General features: G+C 37.1%; 1 protein-coding gene across 1 annotated transcript in view; it reads right to left on the minus strand.

Annotated features, from left to right (window-relative positions):
- Nucleotides 1-9,279: 9,279 nt before the first annotated feature.
- The window catches only part of GXYLT2 (glucoside xylosyltransferase 2), a 161,722-nt gene continuing 143,507 nt past the window's right edge, over nucleotides 9,280-27,494 (minus strand). The window contains exon 7 of the mRNA XM_037150281.2: nucleotides 9,280-10,695. Within this exon, the coding sequence (XP_037006176.2) occupies nucleotides 10,513-10,695 (183 nt within the window). The 3' untranslated portion in view covers nucleotides 9,280-10,512. The remainder of the gene's footprint in view (nucleotides 10,696-27,494) is intronic.

Below are 27,494 nucleotides of genomic sequence, written 5' to 3' on the forward strand. Positions count from 1 at the left end.
TGTTTCTTGAAATAGGCCTGTAATGATATAAACTTCCCTCTTTTTAAAAAGATTTTATTTATTTATTTTTAGAGAGAGGGGAAGGGAGGGAGAAAGAAAGGGAGAGAAACATCAGTGTGTGGTTGCCTCTCACATGCCCCCAACCTGGGACCTGGCCTGCAATGAGCAATCGAACCAGCAACCTTTTGGTTCATGGGTTGGTGCTCTTTCCACTGAGCCATACCAACCAGGGATGAACTTCCCTCCTTTTTTATTGTTAAATTAATTTTTATTAATTTACTACAATTAAAAATCATGATTTCCTCATAGCTTCTATTTTTTTAAATAAGTTTTTTTATTTTCACAAAAATGTATGCATATAAATGAGATGAACTAAGGTGATCCTGGGGAACATTCTGAAGTCGTAGGTTATTCTTCTTACAGGAGACATTTTTTCAGAGCAAACTGAGAAATGTTACTAGAAGTGATTTAATTTTGTCAATACCATGATCATGTACATAGATGCTGAGGGCATCACATGAAGTATAGGCCAACAATAAAAAAAAAAAAAAGAACATGGCTTAGATTAAGTCATGTTCCTACAAACCAAGTGTATTTATCTCACAAAGTCAATATCCTTTAAATTTTCCTCTTAATACCACTTTTTCTGCATTCCCCAAATGTTGGTATGTCATATTATCATTCTCATTAGTCTCTAGTTATTTTTGATTACTTCTTTTACTTCTTCTTTGACCCAATCATTACTTAGTAGCATGTTGTTTAATCTCCACATATTTGTGTTTCTTTCAGCATTCTTTTGCAATTGATTTCCAATTTTAAAACACTGTGGTTGGAGAATACATTTGGTATGATTTCAATCTTCTGAGGCTAGTTTTGTGTTCTATGTACACTAGAAGAGAATGCATATTCTGGTATTTTGGCAAGAAAAGTTCTATAAATATCAATTATGTCTTTTTGTTCTAATATGTTATTTAATGTCGATATTTCCTTTTTGACTTTTTGTTAGGATGATCTAGTCATAGCTGTAAATACAGTATTTAGGTGCCCTATTATAATTGTAACTTTGTCAATTTCTCCATTTATTTCTGATAGTAGTTACTTTATATATTTTGTGCTCCCAGATTGGGTTTTATGCCATCTTGCCCATCTCTGTTCTTCTTACCTTTTTTTTTTAAATCTTAGAACTATTTTGTCAGTTATAACCATGCATATACCTACTTTTCTCTGGATGCCAATAGCTTGTAGTATCATTTTCCACCCCTTCACTTTGAGTCTATATTTCTCATTGCAACTGTGGTGTTTTTAATTTTGGATTTTGTTTTCTCACCAAACCTTTTACTCTGTGCCTTTTAATTGGTGAGTTTAGACTATTTATATTTAGAGTGGTTATTGATACATGAAGATTTTCTATAGCAATTAATAAAGTGCATTTAATGATTTTTAAAATTAGCTAAGCTACTGCTAAGCAAATTTTTTAACTAGTTAGAAGAACTTACATGTTGTTATTTAATATTATAATTTTTAACACATTAATCTTTTTCCTTTTTTTAATTGTTGTTCAAGTACACTTGTCTCCATTTTCCACCCAACACTCCCCACCACACCTGCAATATCTACCTCCACCCACCAACTTACTGCCCTTTGGCTTTGTCCACGGGTCCTTTATACATGTTCCTTGATGACCCTTCTCCCTTTTCTTCCTGTTACCCACCCTACACCTCTACTCTGATAACTGTCACTTTGTTCTTTATTTCAATGTCTATGGTTATATTTTGCTTGTTTGTTTGTTTGTTGATTAGGTTCTACTTATAGGTGATATCATATGGTATTTGCCTTTCACCAACTGGGTTGTTTCACTTAGCATAATGTTCTCCAGATCCACTCATGTTGTCTGGAAGTATAGGAGCTCCTTCTTTCTTTCTGCTGTGTAGAATTCCATTCTGGAAATATATTATGGTGTTTTGATCCACTCATTTACTGAAGGGAACTTAGGTTCCTTTTAGCACTTGGCCATTGTAAATTGTGCTTCTATAAACATTGGGGTGCATAGGTTCTTTTGAATTGGTGTTTCAGTATTCTTAGGGTATAATCCAAGCAGTGGAATTACTGGGTCAAAAGGCAGTTCCAGTTTTAGTTTTTTTGAGGAAATTCCATACTGTTTTCCATAGTGCTTGCACCAGTCTGCATTTCCACCAACAGTGTACTAATCTTCCTTTTTCTCCACAACCTCACTAGCACTTGTTTGTTGATTTGGTTGTGATGGCCATTCTGACCTGTGTGAAGTGGTATCTCATTGTGGTTTTACTTTGCATCTCTCTGATGGCTAGTGATACTGAGCATCCTTTCATATGTCTCTGTGCCCTCTGTATGTCCTCCTTGGAGAAGTGTCTATTCAAGTTCTTTGCCCATTTTTTAATTGGGTTGTTTGCCTTCCTGGAGTGGAGTCATGTGAGTTCTTTATATATTTTGAAGATCAAACCCATGTCTGAGGTATCATTGGCAAATATATTTTCCCATGTAGTTGGTTTCCTTTTCATTTTGCTGATGTTTTATTTAGCCATGCACATGATTTTTATTTTGATGAAGTCCCATTTGTATATTCTTTCCTTTATGTCCCTTGCTTTAGGGGACATATCAGTGAAAATGTTGCTGTGTGGAATATCTGAGATATTCTTACCTCTGTTCTCCTCTAGGACTTTTATGGTGTCCTGACTTATATTTGTCTTTTATCCATCTTAAGTTCATATTTGTATATGATATAAGTTGGTGATTGAGTTTCATTTTTTTTGCATGTAGCTGTCCAGTTCTCCCAGCACCATTTGTGGAAGAGGCTATTTTTACTCCATTTTATGCTTCTGCCTGCTTTGTCAAATAATAATTGACCATAGAAACATAGGTTTATTTCCAGACTCTATTTTGTCTCATTGATCTATGTGTCTGTTCTTATGGCAGTACCAGACTGTGTTGATTACAAGGGGTTTGTAATATAGTTTGATGTCATCTATGGTGATCCCACCTACTTTGTTGTTCTTTCTCAAAATTGATACAGCTATTCAGGGTTGTTTATGGCTCCATATAATTTTTTGAGATGTTTGTTCTATATCTGTGAAATATGTCATTGACACTTTAATAGAGATTGCATTGAATCTATAAATTTTGGGGTGTAGTATAGACATTTTGATGATGTCAATTCTTCCAATCCATGAACATGCTATATGCTTCCATTTGTTTGTGTCTTCCTTAATTTCTTTCTTCAGTGTTGTGTAGTTTTCTTAGTATAGGTCTTTTACCTCCTTGGTTAGGTTTGTTCCTAGATACTTTATTTTCTTTTTTGCTATATCAAATAAATTTTTTTCCTGATTTCTTCTTCTGATATTTCATTGCTGTTGTAAAAAATACATTTGATTTCTAAATATTAACTTTGTATTCTACTGTTTGCCAAATCACTTATTAGGTTAAGTAGTTTTTTGGTGAAGTCTATAGGATTTTCTACATACACTGTCATTTCCTCTGCCAACAATGACATGTTTGCAAACAATGACACTGTGTGCAACAATGACAAATAAAGCAAATTGTGCTTTATTTCTGTTGAACTTTTTAAAAAAATTTTATTTAGTTATTTTTCAAGTACAGTTTTTTGTCTATTTTTCCCATCCCAGTCTCCCCCGCCCCTTGCTCCCCACCTCCCTCCCTTTTCCACCCCCCTTAGTTCTCGTCCCTGTGTCCTTCCTATTTGTTCCTCCAAATCCCTCCCCCTTTTTCCCCTTAACTTCCCTTCCTTCTCCCCTCTGGTCACTATCCCCTTGTTCTCTAACAAATTGTGCTTTATTTAATAAAAGTTGTGCTTTCTCTTTCCATTTTTTATGCCTTTTATTTCTTTTTCCTGTCTGATCTCTGTGGCTAGAACTTCCAATGTTATGTGGATAGGAGTGGTGAAAGCAGAAATCTTTGCCTTCTTCTCTTAGTGGGAAAGCTTCTAGTTTGCCCATTGAGTATGATGTTGGCTGTAGGTCTCTCATATATGGCCTTTATTATATTGAGGAATGCTCCCTCTATTCTCACTTTGCTGAGTGTTTTTGTCATAAATGGGTGTTGCACCTTATCAACTGTTTTTCTGCATCTATTGACATGATCATGTGATTTTTGTCTTTGTTTTTGTTTATATGATGTATTACATTTACTGATTTGCAATTATTGTACCTTCCTTGCATCCCTGGGATGAATCCCACTTGGTCATGTGTATGATCTTTTAAATGTATTGCTGGATTCAGTTTGCCACTATTTTGTTGAGGATTTTAGTGTCTAAGTTCTTATGTCATGGCTTAAGTTCTTATAGGCCAATAGTAATATTGGCGTATAGTTTTTTTTCTTTGTTGTGTCTTTATCTGATTTTGAAATTAGGATGATGCTGTCTTCATAAAAAGAGTTTGGGAGTCTTCCCTCACTTGGACTTTTTTGTAATAGTCTAAGAAGGATAGGGGTTAACTCCTGAATTGTTTCGTAAAATTCTCCTGTGAAACCTGGTTCATGGCTTTGTGTGCCTGGAGTTTTTTAATTATTGCTTTGATTTCATCAGCTGTTATTAGTCTGTTCAGGCTTTCTGCTGCTTCTTCATTCAGTTTTGGAAGATTATGTTTTGCTAGAAATTTGTCCATTTCAGCCAGATTTTCAAATTTCTTGGCATATTGTTCATAGTAATTTCTACAATCCTTTGTATTTCTGTGGTTATCAGTTGTAATCTCTCCTGTTTCATTTCTGATTTTATTTATTTGGGTCCTCTCTTTTTAATACATTAAATCTTTATGTAAAAAAAGAAACACAATTCCAAATTAACACCAAAAGACATGTTTTCTAAAGCATTTAATTTAAACAGGTAAAACAGGAGATGATATTTAAAAAGACTAGACAGTAATTAAATCATAATAGTTATGTTCCTTTTTATTTGCTATATTAATTTTTTTCTTTAGAGTATTTTCTTATGCTATCACTCCCAAATACTAAAAATACTTTTCAATTAAAAACAATGTATTCAGGTTCTCCTTGGGAGCTATAAACAATGGGTACACTTTTCAGTGACAATATAAACATACAAATTTGATGCAGAAATTGCATGTGATTCTTATATGTACATGCACATGATAATATAACTACAAATGCTTGATCTTCAAGTCTCATAAAAATATTTCCAGTTTTGACCTGTGAAGAACAAAAAACTAGGATAAATTTCTCTCTTTGCCAGAATAATGTCATCAGATACAATCTAGCATGGTAATGATGAAATGATACGACATAAGATTTCACTATAATTTCTCAGTTCACAAACCACAACAGATGATGGTTCTTCCAAAAGGCATGTGCTTAGTGTGTGTGTGCACACGTGTATGTTTATGTATGTATTTTGTGCTTTTTTAATTTTTAGAAAGTTATTATCATAAAGATTTGACCTAATGATTAGAACTTAGTCCTGCCTCCACAGGGATCACCAAGTTCTGTAACTAATGCCAAGAAAGGGAAAAATTTTTTAAAAGAGGAAGATGAAAAAGTAAAAAAAATAATACAACACAAGAAAGATTTCCTACCATTCTATGGAGTGAAAATATGATGATTTGTACTTTCATGCAATTAAACATATTTCTGAATTCAACTTATTGCTGAATTCAGTCATAAAATCATGTTCATTTTGGCTTATCTAACATCCAATTTATCTTTTTAGTATAAATATCAGGTACTATTTATACATTTACCTAAATTTTTATGAATGTTGTCTTATTACAAGGTGGTTTTGTTACCGAAAGAGAGGTCTGAGGGGGGGCAATATTTGGCCCACCTAGAGATGCCAAAAACTGCTACAGAACAACAGGGGCCCCTCCCAAGGACAGAATACTAATATCTACTGGGCTCTTCTGTCTGCCACCAAATGGAAAGGCATCTCTCAATGCCAGAGGTTTGTGAAAAGGAAACAAAATGTTTATTAATGCTATTTAGGCCTAATGCCTCCACTAAAATATCAAAGTCCTTTAGGGTATACACCTACACCCACACAGCACTCCCTTCTCCCTCTGTCCCAACTCTGGGTACCGTGAATCAGGAAAAGAGCACACATCTGTGTTTCAGGCCGCTGGTAATGTCACCTGTGTCAGGCAGGATCTCTAGTTAATCCAAAGTACTGTGGTACCCTCTTATGGTCCACTGGCAATATAGTTTTTTGTACCCAGTTCCAGTCAAAGTCTCTCCTGCTTTGCAGGCCACATGGCCAAAGGGGCACCCCAAAGTCACGTGGGTCTCTTCTACCAAAGCTGCAGGGGTCCGCACTCCACCAAAAGCATGTGTCTTTCTTCTTCACCTGGCTGCAGGGATCTCCATTCTGGCAAAGCCGAGTGGTACTCTTTCACTCTGACCCAAACCGTGTGGCCCTCTCCTCACCTGGGCAGTTATCCCCTCATGTCCCGGAGCCAATCTTTTTCCAAGCTCTCAGACAGGCGCTCTCCCTCAGGGGCGCAGCCCCTAGTTACATCTTGGGTAGAAGCCACTCCCTTCTTCCTGGCTCAAAACTTGGCCACAGCTATTTAACATATCTATGAAACCAGTTAAAGGTTATAGATATGTTAAATAATCATTCCAGAGGTTAGCTGCAAAACTGTTGCTATGCAAAACAGCTCTCAATGGCCCTGGCTCTATTTGTCCCTCCCCCCCTGGGGGTGGTGAGGACATCTTAATATTTCCTGGACACCCTGAACTCTGGACCTCATCTCAAATCCTTTTCTGGGGCCCCCTCTTGGCTGCACCCTGTAACAGTTTGAAGTGGTTATTCCATTATTGGATCACTATTTTATGACTTTGAATAAGGTTTTTATGTTTTGTTTTATGAAATCATAATTGTAATAAGATAAATATTCTGAAATTGCTATGAGTCTGTCCAAATACCCATTTCAATAATAAATGCAGTAAAAGTAATAATTTACAATGGGATCATTGAAAATGTAATAGAAATCTCAAATAAATAGTAATGCTTGAAGCATTATACCCTAAATGCTAAATTGTCATTTTGGAAGGTAAAGGAAAGCTTAAATAGATTCACTAGCTAGTCGATTTTTTTAAATATTGGAATTTCCAATGTAAGTCACAAATTCTGAAATCCATTGGGAAAAAATTCAGCAAGAAAAAATATTTTCAGGATTTTTAGTTATGCAGCTAGTAAAAATCTAAATCTCAACGCATACAAAAATGTTGTCACATTTTGCTATAAGAAAGTGTTTTTCATTGTCCAGTGGAATTCATAGTCATATGCACTAAACATAACTTTAAAGTAAATGAGAAGTGGAGAAGACAGGACAGGACAGGAAAAGGGAGGAGAGAACCAGTCTCATACCCTTTCCATAGATTCAATGTGGTATATTAGGCAAAACACAGACTGCAGACTACATGTATTAGGTGTCCACTGAATTAAAATTTGCAATTACCAAATTTCCAAGGCACTAATGTAGTAGTTTCCTGGGATTCAAAGGCAGAGAACATTCTACCTAATGGTAACATCCTAACTATAGAAAATAATAACATCAAGCAGCAGGAAATGGGAGAGCAAATTTTCTCTAAATTCTCCATCATGCTATCTAAAATTTCAGGATAGAGAAAAAAAATTCCAAGGCAGGAAACCACACCAAATTTTAAGATTTTACATCCTTATCATACATCATTCTAGAATGTTCTTGAGTTCTATGATTGACCTTTGCTGGAAATCCTATTCTGCAGGTTAAGACCAGAATCAACAGTTGGGAGTTCTGGGTAAACCTGGCTCTCATAAAAAGGCATTACTGTATTAAAAGTCTTTATAGCAGTTTTTTGGGTTTTGCCAAAGGAATAAAGTAACTTCTTTATGTCTGTGAGCCACCAACAAACCTAAATGACATTTGTAGGTTTTAGTGGCCATGCTGAATAAATACAAAGAAAATTGTGATGGAAGTCAGGGAGTCATGTTCACACCCTGGCTCTTATACTAAAATCCTATTTGTGGGTATATAGAATGCATTTTCCCCATCCAAAAAAAAAGTCCAAAAATTACCCCACATTCTTCAGATATAAAATGATGAATGATGTCACATTTAGTGGTAAAATATGGTGAAATGATAAAACATAAAATACAACAACAAAGATAGTAACTTCCTTAACAATAATAGTAAACCACAAGGCACCCAGAGAATCAAAAAAAAAAAACCAGAAATACAGGTTATCACTGTAACAGTTTGTATTTAAATTTGTTACTATCATAATGGTACTACATACCAATATTGATTAATATGTATATATTATACATATTTGTATATGTATTTGTATTGCTGAAATTTTTACTTATTTTTTCAGGGTAAGACTTTTTTTCTGCTGATTTAGAAACTATGATGTCCTATTGGATTCCCATATATAAGATACTACATTATATTAAGAAAATAATATTTTAATTATTTATTTTCAGGTTGTTGTTTACATATAATGAAAAGCATTTAATATTTTCTTCCAAATATTTTCCTGTAAAACAAGATGTATCTTATATATATCTCTACATTTTGTAGAAGAGCAAATATATGGGGTATGTTTGTTTCTTTATATTACAGTTTACTTATTTGACAGTGGAGATAATACAGGTCCTTACTAAATTCATAGGGCTGTTACACACATCAAAGAGATCATTTATGCCCAAGTTTTTTGAGGTAAATAAAGCATTATGCAAAACACCCTTATGGTGATATCAGCTACATGAGTAACTAGGATCAAGTCAGATCCCTTTGGGGAATAGAATATAGAACCTCCCATACTATAGCTAGGTGATAAGACCTGCCTCATTCTTATGCTAAAAGCTGGGTAAACCTAGAGGAAAAAAAAGTTTAAAGAGACCTTTCTAAGGCTGGTAGGCAGTTGAATTTTCTGGTCAATGAATCAATCAGATTAACTATTTATGTTGTACAGATTAAATTCAAAGTTGCCCAAGAGTTTAAAGAGAGGAGGTCATACCTACTGATGATATAAGAGATAAAATGTTTTTGTCTGTGGGCAAATACAAAATTCTATCTCTGCTAAACAAACCTCTTAGGTGTAACACAATTACTCAATTGTCTTCCAAGAGGTCTGGTTGCATAGACATTTCTTTTTATTTTGTTTTATTTTTTAAATATATTTTTATTGATTATGTTATTACATTTGTCCCATTTCCCCCTTCATTCCCCTCCACCCTGCACACCCTCTCCCTCCCACATTCCCTTCCTTTAGTTCATGTCCATGTGTCTTAAGTTCTTTAGCTTTTACATTTCCCATACTATTCTTACCCTCCCCTCTCTATTTTCTGCCTGCCATCTATGCTATTTATTCTCTGTACTTTTCCCCCACTCCTCTTCCCAATCCCCTGTTGCTAACCCTTCATGTGATCTCCGTTTCTATGGTTCTGTTTCTGTTCTAGTTGTTTCCTTAGTTTATTTTTATTTTAGGTGTGGTCGTTAGTAATTGCGAGTTTGCTGTCATTTTAGTATATATGTTTTTTTATATTCTTTTTCTTACATAAGTCACTTTAACATTTCATAAAATAAGGACTTGGTGATGATGAACTCCTTCAACTTGACCTTATCTGAGAAGCACTTTATCTGTCCTTCCATTCTAAGTGAAAGCTTTGCTGGATAGAGCAATCTTGGATGTAGGTCCTTATCTTTCATGACTTGGAATACTTATGATTTAGTCTTCTACAAATCTAAACAAGTTTTTTTAGAGAAACACTCTCAGATATGCTTCATTCTTTAACACTGCCCATTTAGCTGAAACCCAAATGCTTCTCTGGATGTGTTTTAAATAAAATACTGTAAACATAATCATTTTGTCTAACTTGTTAGTCTCCTATGTAAAAATCTCAGTATAGGGGGCAGTTTTAACTCAAACTACCTATTTTAGATATGTGTCAGAGTGGAAAAGACAACAAGCAAGTAAATCTAGAAATAGGGAAAAAACCTAGAATAAACTATATTAAAATAACAATCTTTTTCACTGGTCAGTAGGATTATGGCTAATCTAATTTTGATTTTGGTTCAGTGAACCATATTCTTGATAAATTTTTAAAATTTGTTTTACAACAAGCATGCATTATTTTGATTACACAGGTACAGGGAAGCCAACTGGTTAGAAAGAGTTGAAGGAATATAATATAAATATATCACAATTGCCACTGATATTGTCTCAGACATTGAACAGAAATTGGAAAACTGACAAAAGTTTCTTTTCACAGCTAGCTCAACCAGCTTGAACAATGACAAATGAGTAATTATATATATATATATGACAAAGATAAATAACATTTAGAAAACACAAAAGCATATTTACTTATAGGAGCAACTAATTTAGTAATATTTGACAAGGCTTTTAAAACTCAGTTTTCATGGAGCACCATTAAATATTCACACAAAGAAGATGCAGGCAGCTTGAAAATGTCTATTTCCTCATTCATGAGATGCCTAATTGACTTGCAATAAGATGAAACATTCAGTACATCTGGTTGGAACCAACATGGATGATGACGTGCTTCTCATAAGCCCTTTTCATTGTTTTCTCAATTTGCTTCAGAAAAACTTGTGGGATTCGTCCACATAAAGTGTGCACAGTTTCCAAAAACTTTAGCTGAAGAGGGTAATAAATGGATTGAAAGAGATTATCTTGAAAGGGAAACTGAAAGATAATTTTTTAAAAAAAGAAAGAAAAAGTTTATTTTAGTTACTAAAATTACATTTTTTATTGTTCAGTTACAGTTCTCCTACCTTTTCCCCATTTTTCTCCCTTGCCTCATCCCCACCACTCCCACAGTCAACCCTTCCCATAGTCCATGCCCATGAATCCTCTATCCATGTTCCTTGACTTGCCCCTGCCCATTCTTTTGTCCTTTACCACCTCTGTTCCCCCACACCTCTGTTCACTAAAGTGCCAATAACTTTTACTAATAAATGAAACAGGGAATTACTATAAGCATGCAGACACAGGTTTGTATATACATAGTAGAATGGATTTCTGAGGACCCAGGTTCAAATCCTTATTCAATACTGTGCCATTAACCAATCAAGCAACATTAACCAATTCTTGGCCTCAGTTTTTACACTTCTAGAAAATAAAGATTTATGTGAGTCCTTAAAGCTCTTAAAATCTAAAAGCATACTCTTGCAAATCTCAAGTAGATACTTAAAATTTATTATAATAAAACACTAAATTCTTCAAATTTCTGGCATTGTAGCAATTTTAATTAATAAACCTTAGCAAACCCTCCTGAATGGCCTCAGCAATTTTGAGAAAGAACAACAGAGTAGGAGGGATCTCAATACCTGATATGAAAATATATTACAAGGCCACTGTAATCAAAACAGCCTGGTACTGGCATAACAATAGACACATAGATCAATGGAACAGAATAGAGAGCTCAGAAATAAACCCATGTCTTTATGGTCAATTAATATTTAACAAAGGGGGCAGGAGCATAAAATGGAGTAAAAATAGCCTTTTCGACAAATGGTGTTGGGAGGTCTATACAGCTACATGCAAAAAAAAAAAAAAAAAAAAAAAGAAGAAGAAAGAAACTTGACTACTAACATATACCATAAACAAAAATAAACTCAAGATTGATAAATATTTAAATATAAATCGTGACACCATAAAAGTATTAGAGGAGACTTTTAGGAGGCTCCTATAGGAGACATATGTGCAGGAAAACTTAAGATATCCCATGCATAAGTATTTTCACTGATATATCCCATAGGGCAAGGGATATAAAGGAAAAAATAAACAAATGGGACTACATAAAATTAAAAAGCTTCTGCACAGCTAAAGAAAACATCAGCAAAATGAAAAGGAAACCAACAGTGTAGGAAAATATATTTACTAATGATACTTCAGACAAGAGTTTGATCCCCAAAATACATAAAAAACTCACATGACTCCACACCAGGCAGACAAACAATCCAATTAAAACATGGGCAAAAGACCTGAACAGACATTTCTCCAAGGAAGACATACAGAGGGCACAGAGACATATGAAAGGATGCTCAACATCACTAGCCATCAGAGAGATGCAAATTAAAACCACAATGAGATATCACTTCACACAGGTCAGAATGGCTATCATAACCAAATCAACAAACAATTGCTGGCGAAGTTGTGGAGAAAAGAAAACCCTAGTAGACCACTGGTGGGAAAGCAGACTGACTAGTGCAACCACTATGGAAAACAGTATGGAATTTCCTCAAAAAAACCTCCTAAAACTGGAACTGCCTTTTGACCCAGCAAGTCACTGCTCAGATTATACCCTAAGAATACTGAAACACCAATTCAGAAGAACTTATGCACCCCAATGTTTACAGCAGCACAATTTACAACAGCCAAGTTCTGGAAACAGCCTAGGTGCCCATCAGTAAATTAAAAAACAACAACACAAAGAAATTTTAGGGCATGACTATGGTAAGTCTTGAGTCCAGAGTTTAGCAATTACTAGTAACATTTATTAGCAATGAACTTTATTTTCATAATTCAGTTACCAAAACTAGTTGATGCCTATTTCCCTTACTATTAAGCTTAAAAAAATTCTCTTGGAGGGAAGATGTTGGAGTGAATGGAAATCATGCTGACCTCCTCCCAGGGCCAAACTGGAATTATGGCTTAATTGTGGAGAAACAACCCAGAACAAACAACAGAGCAATAGCCAGAGAAAAGTATATAACTTTGGACAGACAGAAGAACCAGCTTTGGCACAACCTGTCAGGTAAGAAGAGCATTGGGAACTCAAGAAGACTGGTTGGGCACCCACAGGCAGCAGCACTGGTGGGATAATTAAGTGGCCAGTTGCATCCTCTGGAGAAGATTGTGGTCTAAACCCTAAGCTAGGACTCCCAGCCTAGAGCACCATAGCCCCAAAAGTACACAGATAACATTCAGTTGAGAAAAGTGGCAGGGTTGCTCTCTGCCGGAGACAGATGGTTGGAGATGCAAGGGCTGTTTAAAGGGCCAAAACACAAATTTTCATTTGAAGCCACTTACCCCGGGCTCAGGCAAAGGTGGGTAAGAATGGGCAGGAGATGCCTGAGGAGAAACAGGGGATAGAACCCTTGGGGAGAGAACTGAGAGAGGAGCCTCCAGGATCCTGGTGCTGAGTAATCCCTCAAATGGCAGTAGCCTTTGTGCTCAGGCAGACTACTACCTTCCGAGCCATAGTAGCCTGAGGGGAGACAATAGCCCCAACCCTAGGAGTGTCTCTGCCCTGGCCCTTTGGTATTTAAGCCTGACTGCTGAGTCCTAGTGACCAAATGAAAAACTGAAGGAGATAGCCAAAGACAGTAGATCACTGGCAAAGGGAGTGCAGAGTGGACTAGAGGTTCTTGAGGAAAGACTGGGGATGGAGGCTTTGGGGAGAGAACCAAGAGTAGCCGCCAGGATCTGGTGCTGAACCACTCCCGTACACAGCAACCATCCTGCTCAGGTAGACCACTCCCCTCCCAGAAGTAACAGCCAAAGGCAAATAATAGCCCCCACTACAAGAGGGTTTCAGCCCTGCCCTACAGAGTTTAAACCTGACTGCTTAAGACAGAGTGATCAGATTAACAATTGAAGGAGACAGCCAGTGATAGCAGATCATTGCAAGTATCAAACAGGCTGCCTAAAGTCAGACAGGGTCAACATCTGACATTACCCAAGGCAGATCCAGAAAGAAAAAAAAAAAACAGCAGTAAATATAAGAGGCTACCCAGATGAAAGCCACTGTGGTCTTTATGATTTGCGATATTTTCTTTCCTGCAGAGCTTTACAACATTCATTTCTTGTTTAGCAAGTTTGCATATATCAAGTCACCAGATTTTATACTATAGTGTATTTCAATTCTCATATTTTGCCCATCCTTCCTCTTAGCCCATTTTACCTTCTTATTTCCTCACAATATTTTCATTTCAAATTTGGTCTTCTCTCTAGCTACAACTTGTTTCCATTCCACACTCTTACTATTTCTCCCCTGTCCAGACACTCAAAATAAATTTTTTTTTTGTCAAGAATCATTTCACATCCTTTTGCCCATTTCTTAAAATACCTCTCTACACCTTTAACAAAGTTTGCTAGTTGGTTGTGGGTAGGGCAATTATTATTGCACTGTTTTTTCAAGGTTATCTGTAGAGCTTCACTAACTGTGTATTTCAAATATCCAATTTTACTGGGCCCCTCTCCTACTCTTTTTTTCATTTCAAATTTTAATTTTGTCATCTTAGCCTGTTATTTTATTTTTCTTTTTTGTCTTTTTTCTATTCTTCTTTCACCATGGCCTTTTATTTTTCTTTATTCTCCCTTTTTTCTTTTTTTTTTCCTTACATCCCAAATTTTAATTTTTCCCTCACTTATTGTGGTTTTAGTTCCTCACTCTTAGTATTCTCTCTCCCTCTATAATTTCAAAATCACTTCCCATTCCTTTAAACATCTCTTAGACTTTTTTCTCTTTTCCCTCTTATTCCCATACCTCCCATATTAATTTTAGCTTATTTCTTGTTGATAGTACTGTGGAGGATCTTTCTCTCCGATTTGGGTCCTATATTCTTCTTAATTATTTACTATTTTCCATCCTTTTTATTTCTCTCTCTTAATTTATTTTATAGTATATTACTTTAACTTCTGTTTAAACCTAATATAGGAAAGTATACTTCCCTTCTCATACTCATTCCACACTCCTCATTCCCTTTTTTATCATGAGGTAAATTTTACCTTCTCTCTTTCCATTGCTCCAACTCCCAACACTTATTAGTGCTCCTCCCTCTACCCTCTCAAAATCATTTCTCTTTCAGGAGGTCACCTTATATCCACTCTCCTTATAATAGTGTTACTCTCATTACACCCTTACTAATACCAGTTCATTTGCTATTGATAGTGGGATTGTGTGTGGGAGTTATATTTCTGGGTGTGGGTTTGTTTTTTGGGCTCTGTGGTTTGGTTCAGTCAGCACCCACACAAGACATGGAGGGTGAAGTGACCCTCAGTCAACCAGCAGCTGTGAAGGACTCATGAAAGAACAACCCAACAGCAATCAAAACTCAATTACATCCAGAAAATCAAAATAAAAGGCATAAAGGTCATCCAAAGAGCATCAAGTTCGGGTGATCAAGGAGATAGCACCACTGTATCTCACAGGCCTCCCCCATAGAAGTTCACACTACAAAGTCAGAAAGTCAAAACAGTTCAATTTAAGAAACAGAAGCAAACAAGAAGAATCTCCCTTAAAATGGGAAGACAAAGAAACAACCTCCAAATGAAAGGAAAGGCAGAATCCTCATAAAGAGGGCTAAATAAAATAGCAGCAAGTCAACTATCAGATATTGAATTCAAAACAATGATTATAAGGAAGCTCAATAAATTCAGTGTGAATTACCAAAACCTACAGGGAAACTGAGGAAATTACTGAAAACTATATCAGCATAAAAAGGACATAGAAATAATCAAGAAGAGCCAAGAAGAAATGAAAAATACAATTTTTAAATTAAAGAACACAGTAGAAGGAATCAAGACTGGGCTTGATGAAGCAGAGGATCAAATCAGTGACCTGGAGGAAAAGTAGAAAAAACTCCCCAAAAGAGCAAGTAAAGGAAAAAGACTCAAAGAACAAAGAGGTGTTAAGAGAACTGCAGAACACGAAACACAATAATATCGATATAATAGGAATACCAGAGAAAGAAGAAGAGCAAAAGATAGAAAACCTTTTTGAAAAAGTAATGATGGAAAACTTCCCTAATTTTGATAGGAGACTCAAAAGTCAGAAAATTTTACTTTAAGATAAAAAGTTATAAGCTTAGTAAGTAATGTATATGTTAAAGTGTTTGTTTCAGAAACTACAGAAAAGGCCCATCCTGGCTTCTGGGAAAACAGCTGACCTCCTGGGGCACTGCTGAAGACCACCACTTGGGGACAAGTGCAGGCATCCAGGCCTTTGTGTTCTAGGGAGAGACAGACAACCACCTGCCCCTGGGAACAGCTAACTGCCCAGGACAGGAATGTTGCAGTTTCTTTCACCTAATCCTCCTTGAAGTTTGAAACTCCTCACTGCACCTTGTTTATTCCCTGGTATAAAAACATTGGCCTGGAAAGAAAAGAGAAGATGGTCCATTAGGGTATGAATCCACTGTCTTCTCAGATCGCTGGCCATCTGAATAAAGCACCCATAAAGATTCAATTGCTGTCATTACTTACTGGGTTTGGTAGTGACAGGCAGTCTGAACCCTGGTGTCTTTTCTGGTTTCAATTTGATGGGAGAAAAAACCACACAAGTCTAGGAAGCAGAGGGTCTTCACCAAGAGAAACCCAAAGGGGCCCATTACAAGACACATCATAATTAAAATGCCAAAATTCAAAGTCAAAGAGAGAATCTTAAAGGAAATAAGGGAGAAACAGGAAGTAATAATAAGGGAGCTGACTCCTCAACAGAAACACTACAACACAAAGAAAGGGCAAGAAATTTTCCAAGTAATGGAAAGCAAAGCCTGCAACGAAGACTACTCTACCCAGCAAGGCTCTCAATTAAAATGAACGGTGAAATAAGGGGTTTCCCAGACAAAAGAAGGCTAAAAAAAATACACCTCCACCAAACCAGCATTGCAAGAGATGCTAAAAGGACTGCTTTAAGAGTAGGAAGAAAAACAGTGGGAGACAAAGGAACAAAGATACAAGGGGAGTAAAATGGCAATGAATAAGTACCTATCAATAATAACCTTAGGAGATTTAGAAGATGGAGGTGAGGTAGGTGGGAGCAGAGCCCACTTTCCACTGTGCACAGGTGGAACACCTAGCCAATCTTCTGGTGGGATCAGAGTGAACAGCCAGTGGTATCCCAGCTTATATGAAGGTTGGAAGCCAAAATTGTAGAGGACATTGAAAAACAGATGGTAAGGAAATTGTGTTGGGATGGTCAGGTCTCTGGGACCAGCACGGGGACAACAGCTGATGCAGCCCTTGGCCCAGTACCTGTTGGCTCCTGTCACAGGATCCTTGGAAGAGGGCCAAATTAATAGCTCCCTCCACTGTCAAACAGGGATGATAGAGTAGCACCAGGATGGACCTGGATGCTTAAAGTCACTGGGGGGAATAAAGATGAAGTGGGAGACACAAAGAGGCAGTGTTCACCTGCTGAGACTGTGGACATTGGCTGGGTCATTACCAGAGAGATTGGGGAGCTGGGTGACAACTGGAGAAAGGAAAAGAGTGGGGCCATGATGGACCCTGACCCTGATAGCTCTGATCTGGTTGGAAATTTGGGATGTTTGAGAGGCTGTGCCCTTGTTAGGAGCAGCAGCTTTGAAAAGGAGGATTTTGTTCAAAATACAGCATTCGATGGCTGTTTAGGAAATTTTCCCGCAGCTACTGTTTCCACTGCCATGGCTACACCCTACTATCACACAGGCATCCCCCCTTACCCACAGAGGAGAGTAGCAGGGCTCAAGGAGTTAGCAGTCCCCAGAAAAACTTAACTCAGTGGGAGCTGAACTACCCTTAATAGACTTTGAGAGTACCTAGCTCTAAGGAGAGCAAAGAGCAAGAAGATGGTATGTGAGTTGCCTCTAATTAGTGCACCTCAAGGACAGCACAACTGGTAGATTGAAGGTGCCAGCCTGGAGTACAGAGAGTGGGGTCATGGCAGTGAACTAAGGAACTGGACTGGAAGCTGGGAACTGTGAAGATTGAGGCCCAGACCTGGCCCCTATCCTCCCAAAACCATAGGAAGGAAGAACAGTGAAGCCCAACACCCCTCAGCCTGCTGCAGCCAGGAAGACCAGCAGAACTTGCTTGGCTGGTTTAAAGTCAGCAGGAGGCTTTTCCATTTTTCCTTTTTCTCGTTTTTTCCCCTCAAGTGAAACAATAAGACTTGGAGCTATGAAAGGACCAGAGTCAGACCCAAAGAGGGATCATAAGGCTAATCCTCACAATTGTGAAACTGAGACAAATTTCACTTTGCTATTCCAGGGAACTAGCATGTTATTGTTTATTTATATTATTATTATTTCCTCCATTTTTACTTCTTTTATTTTATTAGCATTTTTATATTTCTTTCTGTTTAGTTTTCTTCCTTTTATTTGTTTGTTTAATTGCATTGTTTGTTTGAATGGTTTTCCTTGTTCTCTCTTTCATAGTGTATTTTTAATTTTCCTTCTTTCACTTCACTTGTGTTCCAATAGTATACAGCTCTATGTTGTGTACTTCCTATTCTTGTTATTCATATGATATGGTTCCTGTCATATGACTGTTGTTCCAGTATTATTGTAAATAATTGTCGTTCCATACAAATGTAAATACTACACAGCATGCCTCCCGGATCTTAGCAAATTTCAATGTTTTCTGGAACTTTATTACTCTTGTGGTTAACTCTATTCTCTGGCACACTATGCATATTTTCTATCCTTTACTCTCACTATATTTCATAATCTGATCTCCACAAGCTCTCTGATTTCTGGATTCAAATCACAATCCTCTCCCACTCTAACAAGAGTCTTATCTCTTTTCCATCTTTTCTAAAAAGTGGCTAGTTGAGTGAAGTATCACAGTTAACACTATATTTATCCAAAGGATCTTCTATCTCTTCTCTAAGGGTTGGTACTTTAAATTCCACAGAATACACTACCACTGTCTTAAACCATTTTCCCTCCTACTTACAACTGATCATATAAAAGAGTAGATGGGATCTGTGAATACCAGTATACCTGCTAGAAGAGGAAACACTGAGAAAGGAACCACCAACAGATAACAATGAAAGAAGGTGAAGGGGGGAGTAGAAGCCACACTAACTTGCAACCAGGACTGATCTGGAAAGACAACTAAATGATGGAGAAATTACTCCCCCCCCAAAAAAAAACTGAACAGTAGTGAGAGAGAAGCCTCATAACTTTGTACAGACAGAACAATAAATTTCGACTTGATCTGTCCATATGTGCACAAGAGCATACAAGACGTGGTGGGCAGAGTGACCCTTAGTTAAGCGGCTGGAGGGAAGAACCCACCAAAGAATGACTCGATAATAATCTAAACCCCAATACATCCAGAGAGCTGATATAAACGACATCCCAAGAGCAGTAAGTTCAGAAGATCAAGGAGACTGCACACTGAATCTCACAGGTCTCCTACCATAGAAATTCACACCACAAAACTAGAGAGTCAGAAGAGATCAAATTAAGAATCAGGCTAACAAGAAGAGTCTCACAAACAATGGGAAGACAGAGAAACAAACCCCAAACAAAAGGAATAGAGGAAGTCTCATAAAGAGTGCTAAATGAAATAGAAGTCAACTATAAGATATTGAGTTCAAATCAGTGGTTATCAGGAAGCTCAATGAACTCACTGAGAATTACAAAGAAATACAGAGAAACTACAAAGAACTCACAGCAAACTACAGCAATATGAAAAAGGAAATATAAACTATCAACAAAGGCCAAGAGGAAGTGAAGAATATAATATCTGAATTGAAGAAGACAGGAGAAGGAATTAAAAGCTGGCTAGATGAAGCAGAGGAGTGAATCAGCAAACTAGAGGACAAGGTAGAAAATACACTGAAAGAGCAAGAAAAGGAAAAGAGACTCATAAAGAACAAGAACAAAGAGGTTAAGGGAACTGTATGACAACATGAGATGTAACAATATCTGTACAATGGGGATAGAAGGGAGAAGGAGAAGGGGAAGAGGAAGAGGAAGGGGAAGAGGAAGAAGAAGGAGGAGGAGGAGGAGGAGAATGAAGAGAAGGAGGACAGCAGCAGCAACAAGGGATAGAAAACCTGTTTGAAAAAGTAATGAAGAAACACCTCCCTAATTTGATGAGACAAAAAGTCACACAAATCTAGGAAGTACTGAGGGTGTGAATCAAGAGAAACACAAAGAAGCACACTCCAAGATATATCATCATTAAAATGGCAAAATTCCAAGTCAAAGAGAGAATCTTAAAGGCAGCAAGGGAGAAATAGAAAGTAAAATACAAGGGAGGTACAATAGGACTAGCAGCTGACTAATCAATGGAAATGCTCCAAACCAGAAGGGAATGGCAAAAAATATTACAAGTAATGAAAACCAAAGACCAACAAAAAGGAGTATTGTATCCAGCAGGACTCTCAATTAAAATGTAAGGCGAAAAAAGGAGTTTCCCAGACAAAGGAAGGCTCAAACAACAGACCTCCACCAAACCAGCTCCATAAGAGATGCTAAAGGGACTGCTTTAAGAAATGGGAGGTAAAGAGTGAGAGAGAGAGAGTATCACAGGTACAAAGGAAGTAAAATGGCAATGAATAAATACCTATCAATAATAGCCTTAAATATAAATAGATTAAATGCTCCAATAAAAAGACATACAATAGCTGAATGGATAGGAAAACATGACCCACACATATACTGCCTACAAGAAACCCACTTCAGGATAAAACACCTACACAGGCTGAAAGTGAAGAGCTGGAAACAAATTTTCCAAGCAAATGGACAGGAAAAAAATGCTGGTGTAGAAATACTCATATCAGACAAAATTGATTTCAAAAAAGGGCCATAAAGAGAGACCCAGAAGGTCAATTCATAATACTCAAGGGAAGAATCCACCAAGAACAACTTCCGCCAAGACGGAGGCATAGGTGGAAACACTTTGACTTCTCGCACAACCAAATCTAAAAACAATAAAGTTTTAACAATAATAAACATAGCCAAACCACAGAAAATTGAACAACACGTAGTCCGACAACAATGAACCACTCAGCTAGACCAGTAAGAGAGGCGGAGCCAGCAGTGGAGCGGGTTGGGCAAAAAAGATCCCCCGACCCAGGCAGCCAAGGGCAAATCCCAGGTGTGGGGTAGCAACAGGTGGACCCAGTGAAGGTGCAAGGAGGCTGGCTGACTGTGGTCACACATTTGCACACAAATAAACCAGCAAAAAAGTGAGCAGTGAGACAGACCGGGCAGGCCCCAGTGGCGGTAAGGAGCAGAGTGGACTGCTATTGCTCCCTCTCAGACCCTGCCTCCACATACAGTGTCACAAACCAGTGACCTGGGTGACCCACCATGGTGAACAACTAAGACTCCTCTCCTCATACATAACAGGCGTGATCAGATCAAAACATGGCTCAAGAAGAACTCAGAGCCCCGAGCCCACAAATCTAAGCAAACAAGAAATTGCCAACCTATCAGAGGCACAGTTCAAAACACTGGTGATCAGGATCCTCACAGAACTGGTTGATTTTAGTCACAAAGTAGAAGAACATATGAAGGCTAAACTAATTGAAATGAAGGGGAATGCACAGGAAACCAATAGTGATGGAAAGGAAACTGGGACTCAAATCAAGGGAGTGGACCAGAAGGAAGAAAAAAAATGACCAAACAGAAAAATATGAAGAAACAAGAATTCAAAAAAAAAAAATGAGTAGAGGCTAAGGAACCTCCAGGATATCTTTAAATGTTCCAACATCTGAATTATAGGGGTACCAGAAGGGGAAGAGGAACAGCCACGAGTGGAAACTTTATTTGAACAAATAATAAAGAAGAATTTCTCCAATCTGGCAAAGGAAATAGACTTCCAGGAAATCCAGGAAGCTCAAAGAGTCCCAAAGAAGTTGGACCCAAGAAGGAACACACCAAGGCACATCATAATTACATCACCAAAGATTAAAATGAAGGAGAGAATTTTAGAAGCAGCAAGAGATAAGGGGATAGTCACCTACAAACAAGTTCCCATCAGACTGTCAGCAGATATCTCAAAAGAGACCTTCCAGGCAAGAAGGGGCTGGAAAGAAGTATTCCAAGTCATGAAATCCAAAGACCTACATCCAAGATTGATCTATGCAGCAAAGCTTTCATTTAGAATGGAAGGGCAGATAAAGTGCTCCTCTATCTGAGAAGGTCAACTTCAAAGAGTTCATCATCACCAAGCCATTACTATATGAAATGTTAAAGGGACTTGTCTAAGAAAAAGAAGATAAAAAAGATGAACAGCGAAAGGACAACAAACTCACAGCTATTAACAACCACACCTAAAACAAAAGCAAACTAAGAGGACAGCTAGATCAGGAGCAAACCATAGAAATGAAGATCATATGGAGGGTTAGCAACAGGGGAGTGGGAGAAGGAGAAGGGGGGGAGAAGGTACATAAAATAAGTAGCATAGATTGTAGATAGAAAATAGATAGGGGAGGGTAAGAATAGTAGGGGAAATACAGAATCTAAAAAACTTGAGACACGTGTTCATAAACTAAAGGGAAGGAATGGTAGGGGAGGGGTGTGCCAGGTGGAGGGGAATGAAGGGGGGAAATAGAACAACTGTAATGGCATAATCAATAAAATTAAAAAAATTTAAACTATAAAAAAAGAATCCACCAAGAAGACATAAACACTGTAAATATATATGCACCCAACAGAGGAACACCCAAATACATAAAGAAAATCTTAGAGGACTTCAAGAAAGATACAGACAGCAACACAATTATAGTAGAGGATTTTAACACCCCACTGTCAAACAAGGACAGATCTTCCAAAGAAAATATCAACAAAGATATTGTGGCATTGAACAATGTCCTATATCAAGTGGACTTAACTGATATATATAGAGCTCTTTATCCCAAAGAAGCTAAATACACATTCTTTTCAAATGCACAGGGAACATTTTCAAAGATAGACCACATGATAGGACACAAAACAAATCTCAACATATTCAAGAAAATTAAAATCATATCAAGCCTTTTCTCTCACTACAAGGGACTGAAACTAGAAACAAATCTCAAGGAAAAAACTTAAAAACACTCAAACTTACGGAGATTGAATAGCATGCTATTAAACAATGAATGGGTTCAGAATGAGATCAAGGAAGAAATCAAAAAGTTTCTGGAAACAAATGAAAGTGAACCCACAACAATCCAAAACTTATGGGACATAGCGAAGACAATCCTGAGCAGAGAGTTCATAAAAAAAAGACTGAAACATTTCAAATAAACAACCTAATCCAAATACCATATGATCTCATCTTTAAGGGCAACCTAATCAACAAAACAAACATGCAAGCAAAATATAACAAGAGAAATTGAAGTTAAAAACATGTGACATTATCCGAAGGGGAGGTTGTAAGGGATAAAGAGAGAAAAAGGGGGCAGAATTTTCAGGAACAAGTATAAAGGACACATGGAGAAAACGGACAAAACCTAGTGGGGGTAGAATCAGGGGAGGGTGGTGTAGATGGCTGGTGTGGGGAAGGAGTGGGGGAGGATGCAGACAACCGTACTTGAACAAAAATAAAATTAAAAAAAATAATTCCCTTATTTTCCCATGGAATATGTCCATGAGCAATATTTTCTAAAATGAATATTCCAGACCACTTATTTATGAGCATGTATCAAAGTTTTATTACAATATTGTTGAAAGGGAAATTCTTATAGCAGCTCAAGTCAAAAATTCATTGTTGAAAAGGGTCTTTCTTTCTTTCTTTCTTTCTTTCTTTCTTTCTTTCTTTCTTTCTTTCTTTCTTTCTTTCTTTCTTTCATTCAAGTACAGTTTTCTGTTTTTTACTCCCATCTCAACCCACTCCCCCAGTGCTCCCCACCTCCCTCCCATTTTCACCTCCCTTAGTTGTTGTCCCTGTGTCCTTTATAATAGTTCCTGTAAATCCTTCCCCTTTGTCCCCTGAAATTCCCTCCCCTCTCCCCTCTAGTCACTGTCCCCTTGTTCTCTATTTCAGTGTCTTTGTTTTTATTTTGCTTGGTTTGTTTTGTTGTTTAGCTTCCTGTTAAAGGTGAGATCATATGGTATTTGTCTTTCAATACCTGGCTTATTTCACTCAGCATAATACTTTCCAGTTCCATCCATGTTGTTGCAAAGGGTAGGAGCTCTTTCTTTCTTTCTGCTGCATAGAATTCCATTGTGTATATGTACCATAATTTTTTGATCCACTCATTTACTGACAGGCACCTAGGTTGCTTCCAACTCTTGGCTATTGTAAATTGTGCTGCTATGAACATTGGGGTGCATAGGTTCTTTTGGATTGGTGTTATAGGGTTCTTAGAATATAATCCCAGAAAGGGCATTTTTATACCAAAAGGCTAGAAGAAAGAAAAGAAATCAAATAATAGTGAAAGGCCAGTATACTTTTTCCTAACAGCAGTGTGGGTAGGTGTATGGTATCTACAATAAGTCTCAATCCTGTTAAAGTTAACCAGAAATATTACTTAAGCACGTTTATAAAAAATGGGAATTTGTTACTTGAAGGAGGTCATGCATCACAAAATGCAATATGGTTCTGTTCAAAACATCATTTAGAACACTTGAAAAAATTTTTTTACCATTTTTTATTGTTCAAGTAAACTTGTCTACATTTATCCCCACCCCTCTCCATCACCCCAGCCCTTCTTACATCCTTCCCCTGTTTCCATGCTCCCCTTGTTATTGTCCTTATAGCCTTTATAATTGTTCCTGTAAACTCTTCACACCTTTCCCTCATTATCCCCTCTCCTCTCCCCTCTGGTCACTGTCAGCCTGTTCTCTATTTCAATGTCTTTGCTTATATTCTGATTGCTTGTTCGTTTTGTTGATTAGGATCCTGTTAATGGTGAAATCATACGGTATTTCTCTTTCACTGCCTTGCTTATTTCACTTAGCATAATGCTCTCCACTTCCATCCATGCTGTTGCAAAGGGTAAGAGCTTTTTACTCTCTGCTGTGCAAAATTCCATTGTGTAAATACACCATAGTTTCTCAATCCATTCATTTATTGATGGGCACTTAGGTTGCTTCTAGCACTTTGTTATTGTAAATTGTGCTGCTATGAACACTGGGGTGCACAGATTCTTTTGGATTGGTGTTTTGGGGGTCCTTAGAATATACCAGTAGAATTTCCAGGTCAAAAGGCTGTTCCATTTTTAGTTTTCTGAGAAAATTCCATACTAATTTCTGTAGTGGTTGCACCAGTCTGCAAACCCACCAGCAGTGCACTAGGGTTCCCTTATCTCCACAACCTCTCCAACACTTACTGTTTGTTGCTTTGTTTGTGATGGCCATTCTCAATGGTGTGAAGTGGTATCTCATTGTGGTTTTAATTTGCATCTCTCTGATGGCTAGTGACACTGACCATCTTTTCATGAGACTCTGGACCCTCTGTATGTCCTCCCTGTAGAAGTGTCTGTTCAAGTCCTTTGCCCATTTTTTAATTGAGTTGCTTGTCTTCTTACAGTGGAATCATGTAAGCCCTTTATATATTTTGGAAATCAAACCCTTGTCTGAGGTATCATTGGTAAAATGTTTTCCCATTTTCTTGGTTCTCTTTTCATTTTAATACTGTTTTATTTAGCTGTGCAGAAGCTTTTACTTTGGTGAGATCCCATTTGTTTATGCCTTCCTTTATGTCCCTTGCTCTAGGAGACATATCAGTGAAAACATTGCTGTGTGGAATATCTGAGATTTTCCTGCCTATGTTCTCTTTTAGGTCTTTAATGGTGTCAGTACTTATGTTTAAATCTTTATCCACCTTGAATTTATTTTTGTATATGGTGTAAGTTGGTGATCAAATTTCATTTTTCTGCATTTAGCTGTCCACATCTCCCAATGCCATTTGTTGGAGATGCTATTTTTATTCCATTTTACACTGCTGTTCCCTTTGCCAAGTATTAATTGACTGTAGAAACATGGGTTTATTTGGGCTCTCTATTCTCTTCCATTGGTCTATGTGTCTGTTCTTAAGCCAGTACAATGCAGATTTGATTACAGTGGCCTTGTAATACAGTTTGATATCAGTTATTGTGATCTCTAATACTTTGGTCTTCTTTCTCAAATTTCTGCAGGTATTTGGGGTCATTTATGGTTCCATATAAATTTTTGAAGTGTTTGTTATATATCTGTCAAATATGCCATTGGCATTTTAATAGAGATTTCATTGAATCTATAAATTCATTTGGGTAGTATGTATATTTTGATGATGTTAATTCTTCAGATCCATGAACGTGCTATATGTTTCCATTTGTTTGTGTCTTCTTTAATTTCTTTCTTCAGTATTGTGTAGTTTTCTGAGTACAGGTATTCTACCTTCTTGGTTAGTTTTATTCTTAGGTACTTTATTTTTCTTGTTGTTATATAAAAGAGGGATTTTTTTCCTGATTTCTGTTTCTGATATTTCATTGTGGTGTACAAAACTGCCTTTGATTTCTGAATATTGGCTTTGTACCCTGCTGTTTTGCCAAATTCATTTATTAGGTCAAGCATTGTTTTTGGTGGAGTCTATAGGATTTTCTATGGACATTATCAGGTCATCTGCAAACAGTGACAGTTTTGTTTCCTCTTTTCCAATTTGGATGAATTTTATTTCCTCTTCTCATCTGATTACTGTGTTTAGAACTTTCAGTACTATGTTGAATAGAAGTGTTGAAAGTAGACAACACTTCTATTGTTCCTAGTCCTGATCTTAGTGGGAAAGTTTTTAGTTTTTGCCCATTGAGTATGATATTGGCTAGGTCTCTCATATATGGTCTTTATTATGTTGAAGAATGCTCCCTCTATTCCCATTTTGCTGAGTGTTTTCAATCATAAATGAGTGCTGTACCTTATCAAATGCTTTTCCAACATCTACTGATATGATCATGTGATCTTTGTCTTTGTTTTTGTTTATGTGAGGTTTTACATATACCGATTTGAGAATATTGTACCATCCTTGCAACCCTGGGATGAATTCCACTAGTTCATAGTGTATAATCTTTTTAATGTATTGCTGGATGTGGTTTCCCAATATTTTGTTGAGGATCTTAGTGTCTATGTTCATCAGCGATATTGGCCTGAAGTTTTCTTTCTTTGTTGTGTCTTTAACTGATTTTGGGATTAGGATAATGCTGGGTTCATATAAAGAGTTTGGGAGTCTTCTGCATTCTTGGATTTTTTGGAATAGTCTGTGAAAGATAGGGGTTAGCTCTTCCTTAAATGCTCTGTAGAAGTCTGAAAAACTGTCCAGTACAGGGCTTTTGTGTGTCGGGAGTTTTTTGATTACTACTTCAATTTCATCTCCTGTTATTGGTCTGTTCAGGCTTTCTGCTTCTTCTTCATTGAGTTTTGGAAAATTATATTTTTCTTGAAATTTGTCTATTTCATCTGGCTTTTCAAATTTCTTGGCATATAGTTCTTCATAGTAATTTCTTACAATCCTTTGTATTTCTGCGGTATCAGTTGTAATCTGTCCTTTTTCATTTCTGATTGTGTTTATTTGGGTCCTCTCTCTTTTTTTTTGCTTGAGGAATCTGCTTAAAGGCTTGCTGATTTTGTTTATCCTTTGAAAAAACCAGCTCCTGGATTCATTGATCCTCAGAATTGTGCTTTTAGTCTCTGTCTTGTTTAATTCTGTTCTGATCTTGGTTATTTTCTTCCTTCTACTTGCTCTGGGCTCTTTGTTGTTGTTCCTCGAGTTCTTGTAGGTGTAGGGTTAGGTTGTTTATTGGAAATGTTTCTATCTCTTTTAGGTAGGTCTGTATCACTATGAACTTCCTTCTCAGG

The sequence above is a fragment of the Artibeus jamaicensis genome, unplaced genomic scaffold (genome assembly GCF_021234435.1).
Source record: "Artibeus jamaicensis isolate MK-2021 breed Jamaican fruit bat unplaced genomic scaffold, CSHL_Jam_final contig_886, whole genome shotgun sequence".
In the NCBI taxonomy this organism is placed as follows: domain Eukaryota; kingdom Metazoa; phylum Chordata; class Mammalia; order Chiroptera; family Phyllostomidae; genus Artibeus; species Artibeus jamaicensis.